The sequence below is a fragment of the Balearica regulorum genome, chromosome 8 (assembly GCF_011004875.1).
Source record: "Balearica regulorum gibbericeps isolate bBalReg1 chromosome 8, bBalReg1.pri, whole genome shotgun sequence".
Classification (NCBI taxonomy): domain Eukaryota; kingdom Metazoa; phylum Chordata; class Aves; order Gruiformes; family Gruidae; genus Balearica; species Balearica regulorum.
This window is the reverse complement of record NC_046191.1, coordinates 9,135,796-9,154,202: the sequence shown is the minus strand read 5'-3', so window position 1 is coordinate 9,154,202 and position 18,407 is coordinate 9,135,796. Positions and strand designations below refer to the sequence as shown.

The window sequence follows — 18,407 nt, the reverse complement described above, 5'->3', positions numbered from 1 at the left end:
CAAGTCAGATAGCAGGAACCTCTGACAACCGATAGCAGGGCAGCACAAGGGCTTCCCAGAACCCGCTTGTCCATGTCTTGGTTTTGAAGTGACTCTGGGGGCCTGAGGAGAAAGAAATGAAAATGAAACAACACACTTATTCCACAGTTGCTTTTATCACTTTATTCATATTTCTAGAGTAGACTCTATAGCAGCTAAGCAAATACCTGAAACTCTCTCATATATATATATATATGCATATATAGAATCATTCAAAAAGAAATAATGAGGAATTCTGCAAGTGTTTTTCCAATGAATATGCAGAAGGAACATTATCACCCCAGTAAACCAACTTTGAAAGTCTTCCACTAAAACCCTATAAAACCCAACGATAGTCATAAATTTGCACTAGATTAATTCAAAGGAGAACTTATCCCTCCTCTGCGTACCTTCTAATCCATATCTCCAAGAGGTCATTTTAATTATCACACTGTCACTGCTATTCATTACTCTGCTTTTGGAGACAGAGAGCCAACACTGTGCCTTTTGGATGCCTTGGAATTCATCATATGAAGGCATTTTATTCTCCCTAAAAACGTGCACAGTTTAACCCCCCTCACCTTGAAGCACTGACAATATCAGGTTTCCTTGGTGTTTTAAATCATTTTCCTTCCAGTGGGATTTCTCTTTCTTGTTTTCAACCAAGTTCCCCTTATCAGAGAGAAACTAACTAATGAAAGCCCAGCTAACAGGTTGCTAATGCAGACACAATATGCTCAAGTTTTGTCAGATCCTGAGTAGTTTGCCCTTTTTCAGAGGCATGCAAAGCCAAATTTTTGTCCTGACTTGTACCTGCTCATTCTTTCTGGCCACAGTAATGCTAAGTGTATGGAAACCATGTGCCAGTGGCTCCCAGGAGGTCTGTTATGATAGGGCTCCAGAGGTGCGTGTGAGGTCCTTGGACACAGAGCGCAACTTCAGCCTTGACCCTGCTTGCTTGTGTTTACTTGTATGGAAAGGAGCTCAAGGACCTTACACAGAACTCCTTTCTCTCCATTGAGATACAGATATGGGAACTGTATTCAAAGACAGATGAGCACACATAAGGGCCTTCTAGCTTCCTGGCTGCATAAATGCAACCCAAGCTGCTTTCACTTCTTCCTAGGATCACACCTTGGTTCAGTGTTGGTCACGCTAGGGCCTTGCAGCCAGGTCTCCATTGCTGAAGAATCAGGTAGTATTTTCACAAGGGACAGTAAATTCATGTTACCCAGAAGGTCTATTTTAGGCTATAATTTTCAGGTTTTCTCATACCTTTTCATTTACCCCCAGGATGTGGTGTTCTCACCTGCAGGCCAGTGCAAGGACCAAACTGAGTCTGACTCTGTTCCTAGATCATGGTACTCAAGTCCTGGGGAAGAGGAGAGGAGCAACCAACACAGTTCTTTTACTAGAGAACAACTTCTTCAGGGCCATGTCACACCAAGAGGAGCTCATTCAGTCTTGTTTCACATGTCTTTGTTCACCCTCAGTCTGGTTCATCCTTTCCCTCTCTATCCACTGGGTCTTGACACCTTCTGTCCTCCAAGCCACCACTGCAGCCCAACTCCTAGCAGAAGACAGTAAAGAAAAGCTACTTCTCGAATCTTCTGATGGGTTGGCAGGAGACACTTCTAAGTGTCCCTTTCCATCCCGTGGGAGACCCTCAGACTTCCCTCAGGGTCACCTCTCCAGTTTGAGAACCACTGGCCTCACACTTCAAATCCACATCACTGGCAGATGTTTCAGTTAGTCACACAAGACAGGAGACAAGACTGCCTAGTGACGCTGGCTTTGAGCAGAGATTTCACATGCTCTCCATGTAATGGGAAGATAGTGAAGTTTTACCTGGGATTTCTTACAGCAGTGTCACAACACTGTGTGTTCATCCCTTTCAGCACTACTCCTAGTTCACACAGCCTCACTGTACATCTGTTGGGAAGTCCAGTCTTTCTAGACCCCAACCAGTTTGTACTGGAGGACCATGGTTCCTGCCTCTTAGACAGGTCTTGCTATGAGTTTCATGCCTGCAGCCTGACAGTAGCATTTCTCATAAGACCCCTTTCCTCAAATGATCTGATAGAAGAGCAAAAAACCTAACCATGCAGCGGATGATAAACGGCACACTGAGGAGCGCCTGCCTGACTCCCAGAAGCTATTTATCAGGCTCTCTTAATGCAAGCTAACAGGGCTAGCACATGCAATTGGCATAAGAGCTTCTGAGCCTGACACTAAAAGGGGAGACATCACATGGTGCAGCAGGGGAGCCAGGACTCCCTCATTAGCTCATGGTATGGATTACCCCTTTAAAGAGAGACAGCGAGGCTGGTAGAAGGAGGGGAGGCTTTCTCATTTTAACAAATAGCTTTTCATCCACTGCAAATGATTTCTGTAAATCTATTGGGTCACTCTTTTTTTCCCAGAGATGAGACAAAAAAAAAAAAAAACCAAAAGAAGAAAAAAAAAAGCCCTGAAATTGATTTACCATCTATAAATAAAAAAAGAATCAATAGTAAAATTTCTAGCTAATTTCCCTCTCCCTCTTTCCTCCTCGGACTATTTATTATCTTAGAAATACTTGTCTGGGAAAAAAAAGAGAAACATCTTCAGTTCCAGACCCAGACACGCTCCTCCGCCTCGCCCCGCAAACCAGCCCTCTTCTCCTCTCCTCTCATCGCGTGGAGAGAGACTGGTCCTTCAGATGCGCCTGGCTCCTCTTCTCTGGCTTGCCGCCAGCATGGCTGTTCCCTTGGCCCCGCTGGGTAGTGCATTTAAAAAGCGGCAGTTTTTCTTTCCTGCCAAAGGAAGAGAGAGAGAGAGCAGGTATTGTAAAGTGCTGCGGTGTTTCAGCAGCAGGTAAGCTGCGTGTGGGATGAGCTCCGAGGAGAAGCCATGCGTAAAGTCTCACTGTGAAGTGCATCTGCAAGGAAGGCTTTGGCAGCTCGAGACAAATTAGAGGTGGTTAAAGACCAGCTGGTCCCATCCTCCTCCGGCCAGAGCAGGGTTAGTCCTTCCAGGAGACTTCAAGGGCTTTGCACTAGGCTCTGAGCTCTCCAGAAGAGCCCCACTGCTTCTCTTTGGGCTAATGCACTTACCACTGTTTTCTGCTCACTGCAGCCCCCACACACCTGGAACTTTTCACTTCATTTCTGCTCATTAACAGAATATTTCCTTCTGGGGCATATACCATTCACAGGACAGCTGGGTTTGTGGGGCTGCTTACCAATGGGTCACCCCACTGCCAGGGGTGTTCACAGCTGGGGCCATACTCTTTAGTGGCAGACTCCCACTGCGTGGCCTGGGAGCACCCATCGCCCGACACGCGATGCCAGCGCTTCCAGCATCCAGACCAGCACCTTCAAGGAGCCTGATGTGATACTGCTATTTCACCATGCCTATTAACACCAGTTACCTAACAGTCATGCAAGGCTTTAGATGTCACTATAGTTTGGAGTGTGGCATTTTCATCACAGCTTTTGGGCTACAGTCCTCACAGAGCACTGGGAGTTTAACTACTGACCTCCAAAGGAGCAGAGTTATACACTAAATGCAAAGTACTTTTGCAGTGATGCCCCAGGAGTTCACAGGCTCGGAACTGAGCTCATCACAGCTCAACACTGCAGAAAGAGCTCCTCGGCTTCCTGCAGCTTGTCTGGGGGAACAGACCTACTTTGTAAGGCTTCGGTTCCTGATAAGTCTCACTACTTCTTTCCCAAACAAGGCGCTGCTGGGTGCGTGTTCACAGTGCGCACAATGGATGTTTGCTACTTTAAGGAAAAGTAAATCTCTATCCTTTATTAATCAGTTAATTCTCTAACGTTGCTGTTTTATTTACTTATAGAGCCTCTTTGCTTAAAGGCCTTCATTAAAATCCCCCAGGAGACTGGCCCAGCACCCAGCCATCCCAGAGTGGGGAGCTTTGCCTCACAGCCCCCTACCAGCACTAGTGGGTCACACTGGAACTGCAAAGGTGCCTCTGAGCCCAGGCTCAGAGCTGACCAGGAACCAGAGAAACTGGCTTTGGGCTGCCTGGTGGCAGCCAAGGCAACCCTACAACCCTGCCTGTGGACTGCTAGTGGAGAGTGGGGTCCCTCTGCACTCACCCCAAGTGGCACCAGCTCTGAGCAGCCATCATCATCCCCTGCGTGTACCAAGCTCCAACCCTGCGGTGATGTATCTCCCACTTGGCAGAGCATGAATTACCTCCCCTTACCAACCTGGCTGTGCTGTAGCTGTAAAAGCAGATATAACTTCTGATGGCTTCTTCGTAAGCAACATCTGACTATCCATTCCCATGCCCAGGAAGGAAATCAAACCGTGCTGTCAGCCTTGCCCCAGCCAAGGGGCTCCAATATCAGCCCACTCAGACAGCTCATGCCCCCCTCAGTATCCACCATGCCCTGCTGATTTTGTTCATTCGCCCCCACTGCTATGGCAGGAAGCAAATGGAGAGGGTCCTCTACTTGCACCTGATCTACTTGTTAAGCACTCAGTCTGCTCCCTCTAACGCCTGTTATCTGTATTTGCTACAGCAGCCGGAGACCCAAGCCAAGCTGGTGTTGGCGCTGTACCAGTCCATACCAAGACACGAACGCTGGGAAGGGGAGGACCTATCTGTTCATGTAGCCATGTCACCGAAAGTGAAGTGACTTCCCAAAGCCCATGCAGGACACTTGGGGAGAACTGAAAGGAAGAGAGCTGAGATGGAAACCCAGGTTTCCTGATCCCTCACCCCTGAGGAAATGGGCCCGTCTAAACTTGCCTGCCATAGCGACACAGAGAAACCTGCCTTCCCCACCACGCAGGTCTGTGTTTGCTGCTGCTTCTCCTTTTATTTGCAGAAGGAGGTTTCAAAATACATTTTAAAAGAATTGAAATAATATAGGGGCCAATGGGGCACAGGGCTTAGAGGGCTCTGCCTCCACCAGGCCTCCTCTCCCTGCTGCCGTCACAGCTGCCACCAGTTCAGCATCTCCTGCTCTCCACAGTTGAATCACCAACCTAAGGCACAGTGGTATCTTGAAGAGAAACACTGAGACACAAATAAATAAATTAGGACCCTGGGAGGGAGACCCAAGAGGCACACTGAAGTGAGAACAAGCGATTTCTCTCACTCTGCGTATAATTACATTGACATGTTCCTAGACAACGCTGGAGACCCAAACACAGCAGCAGCTGTGGACCAAATGGAGGATCATACAACACCTAGGAAAGCCAGCCAGTCAATCCATCCCCTGCCCTGGGGCGGCATCAGCATTGCCCATGTCACTGCTGACAGCCTTTCTGCCCGCTCCCGGGGACATGGCCAGCGCCGGACGGGCAGGCAGGGCTCGGCTCCTGGCCGCGCTCAGCTGGCTGTCCCCGACAGACACCCATTTCTCTGTGCCCACTCGGCCAGTGCACTAGAGCAGCACCACTGAACATCGTTCCCATACTCCTCTCTGCAACTGAAGGAAACGATGTAATATGAAACATGCAAAGAGGATAAAAGTGGATCTTAAACTTCCTTTTTCATGATTTGGGTAACACAGAAAAAGGAAATCCTGGTTAACCAACAGCACTTACAGGTGGGATTTGATTTTTAGACGCCAGCCTTTTTTAGCAGCCATCCAGGCATCCACTGAACCGAAGCATTATGAGTACCAACAACTCGGTTCACATCAAGTACTTGTGACAAAGTGATTTTTTTGGACGTACAGCAAATTGACAGACAGTCATGATCAAATCACAACACTGCTGCACGCTCATCGCACGTACAACAGTTAATCTTGCAGCCATGCAAACTGTTTTGCAAATTGAAATCTCAGAGGCATAGCAATTACAATACCAAATTTATACCACATCTCTCAGTCAACTAATTGTACATCCAAAAAATCACCACTTGAATAATCTGAATACATTCACCTTTACAGCTAAAAAAAAAACCCACTACATGCTTGATCTCAACACAATTTTGAGTTACAGAACCCCATGGGAAAAAAAATGCCAACCTCTGATTTCAACAGCAAAATTGCTTCTATCTAAATACAGCAAATGCATAATTCACATTGAGGTCTAACATCTCAGTGTTTCCAGCAGTGCTCTTTTTCACATCTGCAAAATGAGGATATTCCTATTGCTTCCTTGCAGCACTCTCAGTCCGTCTGCGGGAAGACAAGCCCTATATACATCTACGCCAGATGTAGCGTACATATTCACATCTAAAACAAATGTATCTGGAGTTCTAATTGTTAGGAAACCTTAAAGGTCTTTAAATGAATTAGCAGGGTCAAAACCCAGGCTAATGTTTTAGATGAGCTGAGCTTTACAAAGCCATTTCCATAAGCATGGTTGTGCCACTGTGGCATTTTGAGCTCTTTCACAGACACATTTCTTGACTTCTGTTTCCATCTGGTAGAGCATGTTGAGGTGGGGAGCAATAGATTTGAATTAGTGACTTTGCAGCTAGCATATTAAAGAAGGCCAAAATAGATGGGAATTATGTGCTTAAATTGCAAAGGGAAGAAAAAAATGAAGTTATCAAAGCCACGTGAGCGGGATCAAAAATGAATCATCAAAGCTGGAAAACGGCTAACCTCTGATCCCTGAAACCAAGAAATCTGGCTGCTGTCATGTATCTGCTGATCTAATTTTTTTTTCTTTACACTTTCCCCTCCATACAGAGGAGATGCGTTTCCATTGCAACTACACAATCAATGCCTGATTACTTCAAATGCTTCACTCTCAGGGATGCACAATTAACCAGGTCCATATTTGACACTGCAAGGGGAACGCAGTATTTTCTGGGAACGTCTGACAAGTTTCAAACATAAAAAACACAAATCAAATGGGCCAGCAGATAATGACAGCCAGTGCCCTGGCAGTTAGATAATGTGCATGCTCCAAAGCGAGGCCAATTAGAAGCAATAAAAACAAATTCGAAATGTTAGAGCAAAGATCAGAAATCCTCAACCATTACTGCAGGGTTGAGGGTTTTTTTCCCCAAGTGGTCACCAGTGCCCATATCCAGAAAGTGAGCACAAATTCACGCTTGCCAAACGACCACCCACCTCTTACTGCAGATTATGACTTCTAGGCTCTAGAAATCCCACTAATTTGCTGCATGGAGAATCCCAGCACTATCTGGCAATCTTGCCAGGTCCATACCCTGTGGCTCTACCCTCCTGAGTGCAGGGGCTGGTCCATGCTGCTCACAGAGAAGGCATCACGTTGGAGCCAGCTCCCCAGGGCAGTTTGCAGGTATCTCTCCCTCTGCCACAGAAGGGATCCTGCTACTTGTGGTCCATCCCCTCGGTTCCTGCCCTCCTTCCCCAGCTCACTGCAGCAAGGCACACCTGCTTCACCAAGGAGACAGTGCACGGAGGCAGGAATAATTAGCTTGCAACTGGAACCACATTAGCACACAAAAGAAAGAGAAGTAGTCACAATTACAAGCAAAGCACGTGGCTCGGACCCCAGTTATCATTGTGTATCTTTACTGACGCTGGAGCAGGAAGCTGCGGAGAGGATGGGAATAGGTTTTGTCTTGTCACCCATCCTCCTATTTCCAGCAGGAGAATAATGGGTTGCAGTTACCTGATGAGGTGCTAGCAGAAAATGACTGTCTCTTGAACTTGTTCAAGTTAGCAATTGGGATTAACGTGCTATGTACATCAGACATTACCCATGTCAACCACCCTACACACAGCAGCTGTCTCTGCTCTCAGAGCAGAGTGTTCTGTCCTGCTCTTTAGAAATACAGGGAGAGTCCAGAGAGGGGTGAGGCATGAAATAACACAGATGCTGTAAATCTGCTTACCGAGCCCTGGCTTCCTCAGAGCAACAGGCCCAAGGCAGGAAAAGGAAAGCAGGTGGGTATCTCCAGGCATATCTATGTGAGGATGCCTGTGAGAGCTAATCCAAATACATTTAGGGTGTAAATGTAAAGCTGATTAGAGAAACTACAGTAAGCTCCTATGTGGATATGCTCCTTCAGAGTTAAAGTAGCCATAATTCAATTTACTCATTTAGCTCATTTCCAAAAGTAAATTAAGGTAGAGTAAATTAAATTAAATCAGCTGACAGCACCTTCATTTTGAAAGGGATTGGTAACATGGACCCAATCTACTTCATAAGTAATGCAGATTATTTTCTCCTGCTGGGCCACCCGTCAGGCACACTGGCTCCCTGGGCTAGTCTTGAAGTATTTTTACACACACTCTATTCAGGGGCTGCCTGAAAGCAGACCGAGCTGGAGGTGTATTTGGCTGTTTGCATGTGCTTTAGTCTGTGCGTGCTTAAATCCAGGGTAAACTCCTTCCAGACGGCGTTCTGGTTCCCAAACGCTTGACGAGGTGATTGTTGTAATGTGGTATTTTGGTGAGGCCTCTGCTGGGAGCTGGCCAAGCACTGCAAATCTCCCCAAACTCTGCAAATGGATCCTTTTCATTGAACCCACACAAATGTGTCACCACTTTAAACCTGAAAGGTTTTCTTTAACGACAGGTACAATATCAAGAATTGCATAAAACGTGCAGACATGTGTGGGAGTGAGCTGACAGATTATAATTACCAATAGAGAAGGGGGAAAAAACAAAAATTAATTTTTGAGGCAAAACATATAATTTGTCTTTAAACCATAGTAGTGCTCCCATTCCTAATGCAATTTACAGCCCTGGAAATCAAACTGAAGTTGTTTTGACTCCCCAGCAGTTTGTTGTTTGTTTGTTTGTTTTTTAATTTTCCTTTTAAAGGAGCACTGGCCAATGTGGGAGGATAAAGCAAGGGGGTTTTTTTTAGACACTCGTATGAGCTTTGCACTGTTTCAACAGGCAGGGAGCCAGGTAAAACAGTCTGCAGGCTCCGGCTGCGAGGTGGTGTTCCTGTGCTAGCTGGTAGCATCGTGCACCACTGCAGCCCTGACCGACCCTGCCATAAGGAAGACTTTTAAATACAGTCTGGTCCCACTTGTCCCTACAAAAGTGACACAGCTATAGGGCACCCATGGACCAGGTCCTGGTGAGATCCCTGAGATAGGCTGCAATCCTCCCTCCAAGGGAGCCGAGATGGTGATGGAGAGTTTTGCAGCTGGCTCTTTTTTTCTAACCTCATTTAATTTCCTCCTTTCTCTATGACCTGTAAGTGGGTTTGCTGACCTTTCTCTGGAGCAGCACTGGAAGAAGGGGAACAAACCATTTACTTTGCTGTGTCCGCACAATTCAAGAGGCATTGGCAGTAGCATTTATGATACTGGCACCATTTTGGTGCTTTGGCATTTTCAGGGAGTCCCTTCATCCGCTCAGAGGTGTAGAAGGGTGAGCTGCTGATGTTACAAGTAGCCTGGGGAGGTGAAGAGCCTGTGTGTATCCTCTGTGGGCAAGGGGGATGGCCAGACCTTCAAATGTCTTCAAAATTGCTCTGGGAAACTTCTCCTTGAAGACCCAAGTCAGTTTTATTTTGCAATAATTGAAAAAAAAAATATAAAAAATATGGAGACACTGAACTTGGTCTTAGTAGCAGTGGTAGCCTCTCAGCGTGGCTGAAATGTGCAGCTGAAATCTGAGCTGCCTCCTTGCCCATGTTGAAGAACATGTAGATGTTTGGCCCGCACAGACATTTCATTCAAACCAGTTTGCTAATTGGGCTATATTTTCCTATAGTAAGAAAATGTAGCATGCCCTGTCACCACAGCTCAAGGAGTGAATGGCTCAAAGATGCCCAGCAACATCTCCTTCCATGTGAGAGAAGCCCTGAGAAAAAAAGAAGAGGTGCCAGATTTTCCATTCTCTCACTTTCATAGTGTTGCAGTGCTACTGTGCCCTGGAAGCTGTGGAGTGTTTCAGGTATCAGTTGCCCTGAGATCAAATATGGTCTAAAGTATTGTTGCCCTAACAAAATTCATAACTCTTGCTAGGACATCCACTTTTTATTTTTTTCTGTTTATTAGACTCTGCTCTCCTCTTCACCACTGAAAATGGTGGGGGAAAAGATAACAAGACAGTGATTTAAGTTTGGGAGAAGTGAGCTGGGGATGGCAGCAAACAGAGCCCCTAGAGAATGACAAGAAGCAGCCATCTACATAAAGCAGACAGGTGGCTTCACTCCTAGCTCGCTTCACTCCCAGCTGTCATCTCAGTCATGACCAGGTCAAAGAAAGCACTACCAGCTGTAGGTAAAACCTCAAAAATCCTGAAGGCAGATCTTAAAATTGTAGACAAGAGTTTTTCTGAAAGACAGCAAGAGGCGGACCAGGAAGAACATCCCAGACCCAGTGGGACAAAAGGACCCACACACAGCACGTGCCAGAAAGCAGCAAATCCCTGTGATGGCGTCAGTGTGAGCCTGTAAGACCACACAACCTCTGGACACAGCTCTTTAGTGTCAAGATGGGGCTCAAATCTTGAACAACTGAGTTGTCCTGGCAGAAGTGCCTCCCATCACTGTGCCCATACACAGGAAGACATTCCCCAGCTCCACTCAGCATGATGCAGATGATGGTGCCCGTCGCCTCTGAGGATGACGGGACAGTCCCGTGGGCCTATCCAGCCTGTTGGATATGCAGCTGTGAACTCATACATCATCATTAAGGCCGCAAAGTCAAGCAGCAAAAGGAGGAATTGCCAGAATAAAGGCTGTCAGAGCAATTTTAATTCAACCTCCTGGCGGATATGCCTTCCGATGCGGTCTTTAATTACCTCATCACAGCCTACTTTTTCTTCAACAAGACTGCTTCTTCATTCAGGGCACAATGGACAGACAGCAATTAATGAAGGGCCAGTCAATATTTTGTTCTGTCCTTTTTTTGTGCAGTGTGTGGCCCCAGGCATTATTTGCTTCATGCCATCAAATCCCTGCTCTAAGAATTATTCATCTGCTTCTGGATTTTTCTCTCACAGGAATCAGTGCAGCAACTGAGAGCATCCCACGTAGGAAGGAATTTCTCTTCCAACACCCCTGTGAGCAGAGAGCCTGGGTTTTACCTACAGGAAAATGTGGTGCAGACATGAGTTGCAGAATGCTCCACTAGTGAGGACCAGGTGGGATTTTTCAGGGTACCCACGCTGTGTCTGTTCAAAGCCCAGCTTCCCTAACCTCAGCCACAGCTGCGAGCACTCAGCACATCTATAATTTGAACTCCAGTGTGTCCAGAAAACAAGGAACTAGTGGCTCTCAGAGAAAAAAAAAGTCAGCGATTAAAGAGGCAAGAGCTCCTCCACTGATGCTGCGCTGGAGCAGGGCTCTGCTGCGCAGTCAATGAACCAGGAGTGAAAGACCAGAGCAACACTGGTGTGGGCAAAGGAGTGGACTTAAGGCACTGCAAGGTGACTGGTATTTGCAAGTTTTTCAGCAAAAATTCTGTTTTCCTGCCTTAACCAGTCTCTGTAACATCTGTACTCTGCTTTCTCTTAATCTCTTACAAATTTTTCGCCTTTTACCAAAGATTTCAGCAGAGGACATTTCTCACTTTCGACCCAAGCAATCTTAACCTTTCCTCTGGCATAAGTAAAAAGAGGCAAGGGCAGGACAGAGGCTGTAAGAGGAAAAGCTCCCTGTGGCACCGGTTGCATCAAAGGGAGCCCCACTCAAATGCCTTCCAGTGAGTGCAGCAGGAGCAGAATTTGCTGGTCACCGAGCAGCTTAAAAAAGGACAGTAACAAGAGGAGAGGAAGGGCATGAATCTTCATTGCCACCCGACAGCCCATTTCTGCACTGCGCTCTCCTGCTCTGTGCCCACTTAACCCAGCCTTAGAGAGATATCTTTGTTTCCAGGGTGGACTTTCTTGCACCTCACTAAAGCACGTCTAAGTGGCAGCGCTTTCTTCTCCAGCAGCTTCTGTAGGCAGCACAGAGGTCTCTTTGACTCCGTTAGAAATTCATAGGCCTACCAGCTTGTTCACTCCAGAAAATGTCCAACATTTCCAGTAAGGCTTTTAATTCATTAGCTCACATAGGAAAATATTCTAACCTTCCTGGCCTCCCCGGCTCAGTCATTGATGCTTTCCTATTTTGCCACAGACACATCACCTTCAGGAAAATAATTGCTTAACATGCTGATAACAACAGACATTATCGTAGAATCATAGAATGGCCTGGACCTTAACGATCATCTAGTTCCAACCCCCCTGCCATGGGCAGGGACACCCTCCACTAGACCAGGTTGCCCAAAGCCCCAACCTGGCCTTGAACTCTTCCAGGGATCCAGGGGCATCCACAGCTTCTCTGGGCAACCTGTGCCAGTGCCTCACCACCCTCACAGGGAAGAATTTCTTCCTAATATCTAATCTAAATCTACCCTCCTTCAGTTTAAAGCCATTACCCCTTGTCCTATGACTCCATGGCCTTGTAAACAGTCCCTCTCCAGCTTTCTTGTAGGCCCCTTCAGGTACTGGAAGGCTGCTATAAAGTCTCCCCGCAGCCTTCTCTTCTCCAGGCTGAACAATCCCAACTCTCTCAGCCTGTCTTCATAGGAGAGGTGCTCCAGCCCTCTGATCATCTTTGTGGCCTCCTCCAGACTCGCTCCAACAGCTCCATGTCCTTATGTTGGGGACCCCTGAGGTGGATGCAGTACTTCAGGTGGGGTCCCATGAGTAGTTATCTTTCTGAACTGGGCATTTGTTTGGGATCATGTTGTCTTCCCAGGATGAGGACTGCAAGAAACATTGGGGTTACTGTTTGAAACGAGTCCTGACCTTCCCTTGCAGTCTGTGGAAAATGCTGCATGGACGCTGGGCTGGGCTCCTAGGAGATCAGGGGGAAGGCTGGAGGAAGTTCAGCAAGAAGGAAGGGGCTGAAGGGGCTGAAGGGCACTGTGAGGGACTGGACAAGCTGTCATGGGAGGAAGGGTGCACAGGAGAATAACCCATCAGGTTTGCCCAGAGGTTCCTTTAGTTACAGAGGGAGCAGAAGCCTCTAAGCTTGATTTCTATGGCTGGCAACTGTGAAAACTCCTCTCACTGGTTAGGACATGCTGGGAGGGAACAGGATTGCCCAGTGCAGAGTTGGGTGTGCCCAAGCTCACCCCAACCTTTCAGAGACCGCCACCACAATGATGCATTCAACACTAATTTCTAGCAACCAGCCATGCAGGGACAAAACATAGCACTCCTACTGCTCCCCCCGGCAGGCTCAGCAAATACGTGAGGGCTCCAGCTCTAACCTAACTTTTGTGGTGGCCTCTTAGGAAGTCAGTGGAGCTTGACTCCTTCGGAGGGGGGTGGGCACAGTTCCACAGCGAGGAACCGAAGGCCCCATCTACAGGTGACACTTGTCCCAGGGGCTTCTGTAGACAAGGGCAGGTGGAATTTAACCACAGGTCCCACCGAGCAGTTGGATTCACTTACAGGCACATAGGCACCTTACACAGGTACAGCTATTCCTCTTTCCCTCTTGGGATAAGCTGCACAAGCATACGGGACAGCAGAGGTAACCCAGCCCCAGCCTCAGTCTTGGCTCTGTAACGAGAGCTGTTGCATCGGTTCTTGCCTCTCCCTTTGGGTGATCGTAATTCAGTTCCCCCAGAGCTGCCCGCATTGCCTGTGCTCTAGGATGGCTGTTGTCAGACAGCCTGTGTGGTGGACTAAACTCTGGAAAGGTGCCCGAATTTGGGTACTAGCCATATTTTGGACTCTCAGGACTGTCTCTCCCTTTCTGTGCCTTAATTTCCTTCTCTGCAACATGGTGATACCAACATAAACATTTTCTTCTTTAAGATCCTTCAGTCGGATGTGCTCTGGAAGTGTTGCAGGTTGTTGTTATTTCCAGGGCTATCATTATAACACATTTTGGCTGCACTAATTCCCTCAAACAGAAATCGTTCTGCCTGTAGTAGGCTGGGACAAAGCAGCCAATTAGTTGTCCCTTACACGTTTATTAACTCTGCAGCTTTCTTTCAATGGAATCTGGTAATGCTTTAATATATTTTCATAAACTGTGGGCACAACATGTCCTGTTTCAAGCTAATAACCATGCCATATAATTAGTCCTGATTACACAGATATTTAGTATCATTTTACATATTCCAATCCTTTCCTAGTGCCACTGCCTAGCCAAGGCATATTTAAAGCCACAGCCCTTCTGTTTCCCAGCAGTTTGCAAGATTTTCTTTTGGACAAGTTTGCAGTTAACATGACAGCTTCAAAGAACAATTTCATTTCATTGATGTACATTTTATATATATACCGGCTCTGATCAAATGTCAGGTGACAAAGCCCAGGATCCAAATAGAAGGCATTTGTCTACTTACAGGGAAAAGCTGGTATTTAAAAGCTGTCAGGAAATTAACAACATGAATCTTTAAAAATCTATTCCTTAAACTTCTGTTGGCTTTGGGCTGAACATTTACTGTATTTAGGATTTTACTGCAAGGTAGCACTCCCCAAACAAAAGATCCCTCACCCCATTAGACTCGGGGGGGGCGGGGGGGAACGACTAGAAAAATTTGCTCTGTGCAACCCGATTATAGATGTGTATCTTTCCCTGCTGGCGTGGCTGTCTCTATAGAGATGGACATGGATATTTGATGAGATTAAAATGCTTCAGTTACCACTGTCAGTGGTTCTTTAATTTAAAATGAAGAAAGCAAACAAACATTCCTTTTGATGAGGTAACTGAATGATGCTACGGAAAAGCACTTTGCTGTCAGGTGGTAATTAGGTTCAGTAATAGTTGTAGGTTTTTAGCCTTGGAGGCTGTGGCCTCTGGGAGTCTGAGAGAAATGATACATTCAATTTCCGGAGGAGAGGAAGATGCTGGATGCTTTTCTCTGCTAACCCTGCAGGTCTCTGCAGATAAGAGCATTCAGAACTGCAGAGCTGACAATCCTCCTTGAGCCAGCCTAAACTGTTGCGTCAAGATCACGAACAGAGAAAGGGAGATGGACTCAAAGCAGGGCATTTAAACACCTAACACAGTCAGGCTGGGTCTGACTACATATATAAGGAACTGCCAGAATGGCTGCACTGAGAGGATTTTTAAAGGCTGTAGAAGGAACTCCAGCAATTGCTCTATGGTCTGGGCTGATATTTGTAACATCCATCTTAAGCATCACTAGAAAATCTTCAGTAGGAAAGTGTTCCTTTGCAAACAAGCAACTGTTCCTACCGGTACTTTTTTAAGGGGGGGAAAAAGTGGGGAGAAGAAGGGAGTGAATTTCCAGGCTCAGCTGACTCCCTGCCAATTTGGAATTGGCTTTTCCACTGCAAGATATAAATTTTATTTGGTTGTGCTATTAAGAGTTGAAACCCAAATTGAAACATTCCAATTGGCCCAAATGCATTGCATTGGAAATGTTGAGTTTGGAGGAATTATTGCTGTTTTCTCAGAACAGAGGCAAATTCTCAATATGGTGTTTCCCATGAAACAGGAGCTCTGGTTTCTGCTCTGCTTCTCTCCTCACGTTACTACACACTTTGCGTGCTCAAAGAATGACACTTCTCAACCAACGGTTCAGTGGTATCTCCCCAGCTCCTCACACAAGCTAAGAGACACTGAAAGGACCCAGTTGCCAACACAAGACAGAGGGCCAGCAGCACTGCAGGGATTCAAGCTTGGGCATTTCAAACCCTCTGTTCACACGTTTGTGCATTGCTCACTAGTGCCTTACTTCATGTCCAAATAGTCTTCCTTTTGGAGAAACATCCACTGAACTCATTGTAAAGCTGGAGTAAGGAGTTATGGTGAGAGGGGATCCCCAGGTAAAGGGTCCCATTTGGACTGGCAGAAGAAACCTGCTGTCTGGCTGCCAGCAATGCAGCAAGTCCAAGGGGAGACGGAGAACCCTGCCTTTAAGTACAGGCTTGCCCGTAATTTCCCGAAGCACTGAAAAAGTTTTCACTTCCAGAATTAAAACTTTTCAAAATAAAGTGGGTCTGATTCTCCTCTCACTCTCAGGAGATAAATGAAGGGTAAGTCCATTAAAGATACTGGTATGAGATTGGTGTAGAGCAGACAGAATTCAGGAAAGATATCGATATCTCCAAAATCCCCTGAATATTTTTTCAGACATAAACCAGGTATCTTTCCTGATCATAAATGCTTTATTTCCGAATGGAATTTCAATAAAATAAGCACAGTTAGCCTAGCACGCTTATTATAAAGCCATAATGCAGTAGCACTGAAGTTTAGTCATGAAAGGTATTAAAAAAGGAGCTCTGCCAAAGCAAGAGAAATTGCTTTCTGACCTACCGAGTCTTAGGAGTAGGTGCTAGTGGTCTCTCCACCAAGGAGTTCAGCCTGTAGTAATCCAAGAATGTCCTGGCCACATTTCTTCCAAGCTTCATATCTGTGAGGTTTTAATTAAGGAGCATTTTTTGGAAATAATTTAAAATAATAATAATAAAAAGCAGAGTCTAAAGGTAAATTACTGCTATTTGATGCATGAGCAAGTTTTATATTAACCATCCCACAGTGCTCAGGCTTCAGACAAAATGACTTACGCAAGCAGATAAAGTGGGGGTCATCTTGTTTGCTGCTTGTTTTCCAGGCAGATGCTGTATAAAACCACATACAGGAGGAAACAATCTCCCTTTCCCCCCCACGCCTGGTGGCAGAACCCTGTGGAGGTCATGAAGTAATACACTAGACAAAAGGGACCTTCCAGTTTCCACGTTCAGGGAAAATAATTACCTAAAAATGCTTGGAGACAGGCAGTATTTCTGTGCTTGTAGCCAGGAAACAAGGTCAACATGTCACGGTATGAACCAGCCATGGACCAGCGTACAAACTCCAGGTTGGGATTAAAGGTGTAGCCCTCCAAACCTTTAGCACTGACCTCCACGCTGTCCTGGGAGAATATACTGTTCTTTAATTGTGTTGTATTCAGGACCTGAAATGGTGATTTTAGCACTGAACTGGAAGGACAGTAGATTACCTTAAGGAGGTCAGCAGCAACTCCGGGAGCTCTTCTCTCCTCTCCTCACTAGCCACAATTCCTCCTTCAACTATCCCTGAACCCAACAGCAGGCATGAGAGCTGCCACAGAGACCTCACAGGCACCGGAACCAGACCTTCCTGAAGACTCATTTGCCTGAAAAGAAGCTGAATAACCTGTGAATGCATTGAAAGATAATATCCTAGACAACATGTCCATGGGTTGAATCTCCTGCTCATGTGAAATGTCAGCACTAAGTGTGCCTGTTACAGAGCAGCACCTGCTTATCATCTACAGGGTGATGTCCAACTGGGAGAAATGCTGTCAATGCCATTATTCACAGCTGTATTATGCAGGCTGAGGACTCTTTTATTTACCTATTTTGAACTGATGCCTACCCACGCTACAATAACCATATACTTCTCCAGAGCACTATCCCAAATGGTCATCGTAATGGCCATTTGAGTGCTGATGCGGCAGCTGAGGTGGGTACATAACCTGGGGAATCTAAATACACCTCTGCATCTGACACCCAGCAGTCCAGGAAAATAAACCGTTGCTGAATTGTTTTGCGTGCATGTTCTGCTTTATCGATAGTTATCTGATGTTTCCATTAGAGGAAAATTCCAGAAATGCAGTGTCCCAGGGGCTTCCAGCAGCGTCTGAGAAGACGCTATCTTCTAAATGAAGCTTTTATTATCCGCCCACTTACATTAGACACATCAAAACAAGTGAGCATGAGACATCAGGTTCAGGCATCACTGTGAGATCTCTGTTTACCATTTATTTATTTATTTATTTATTTAAAGGGGAGGTCAAACTGATGTGACTTGGTCTTTAGCTCTAGTTCTGCAAAAAGCCAGCCACCAGCTCTGCTAGCACTGCAGTCGGGCCCAGTTCTAGTGGCTGAGGGTAACTCCTGACGCTGCTTTTCTCTCCAGTGATCTGGTCCCACTGCCGTTCCTGGGGATGGTTCCGTGGATCTATCCCTTCTTTTTCAGGGTCTATCCTCATAACGCTCATTGCCATCCTAATATCATATGTGCTGCGGGCATCTCTATTCTTCTGCCCAACAGTACAGCACAGCCCGAACAGCTGGTGTTCACGGCTGTTGTCTGCGTGGACAGGGATAGTCGGTTGTGTGAAACAGCACCGGCTGTTTCATGGCTGCTGCCGTACCCAGGAAGCTCCCCTGCAGCCTGCCAGCACTGATGGATGAGACTAACCGTACGTGCATGAAAGTTCAGAAAGTTGGAGACAGCTTAAAGTTTATCAGTTAAGGGAGGGCAGCGTTGCTTTGAAAGGGTTTTGTGATTGTTACTGGAATTTGGGGATGGCCGGGGGTAGTTTGGTTTCTGCAGATGTGAACTCAAAGCAGCGGGAAAGGTTAAGAGTTCAAAGTAGTCTGAGAAAACGAGAAAGAAGGGGAGAGGGCTGTCAAACATTTAAGAGATTGAGAAGACTAACATGGCTTGATCTTGTAGTTTCTTTCATTTACTCAGCACTTTAAAGACATAAAGTGGTAATTGGACTCAATAAAGTC

The 18,407-nt window shown here is 46.3% G+C and overlaps 1 protein-coding gene across 2 annotated transcripts in view; it reads right to left on the bottom strand.

The window, feature by feature from the left end:
• Positions 1 to 147: 147 nt before the first annotated feature.
• AGBL4 (AGBL carboxypeptidase 4) overlaps positions 148 to 18,407 on the bottom strand; it is a 950,709-nt gene continuing 932,449 nt past the window's right edge. For both annotated transcript variants that reach the window (XM_075759445.1, XM_075759446.1), the window contains exons 12-13: positions 16,180 to 16,276; positions 148 to 2,813 (exon numbers count right to left, since the gene is read on the bottom strand). In XM_075759445.1, coding sequence (XP_075615560.1) covers positions 2,690 to 2,813; positions 16,180 to 16,276 — 221 coding nt within the window. In that variant the 3' untranslated portion in view covers positions 148 to 2,689. The remainder of the gene's footprint in view (positions 2,814 to 16,179; positions 16,277 to 18,407) is intronic.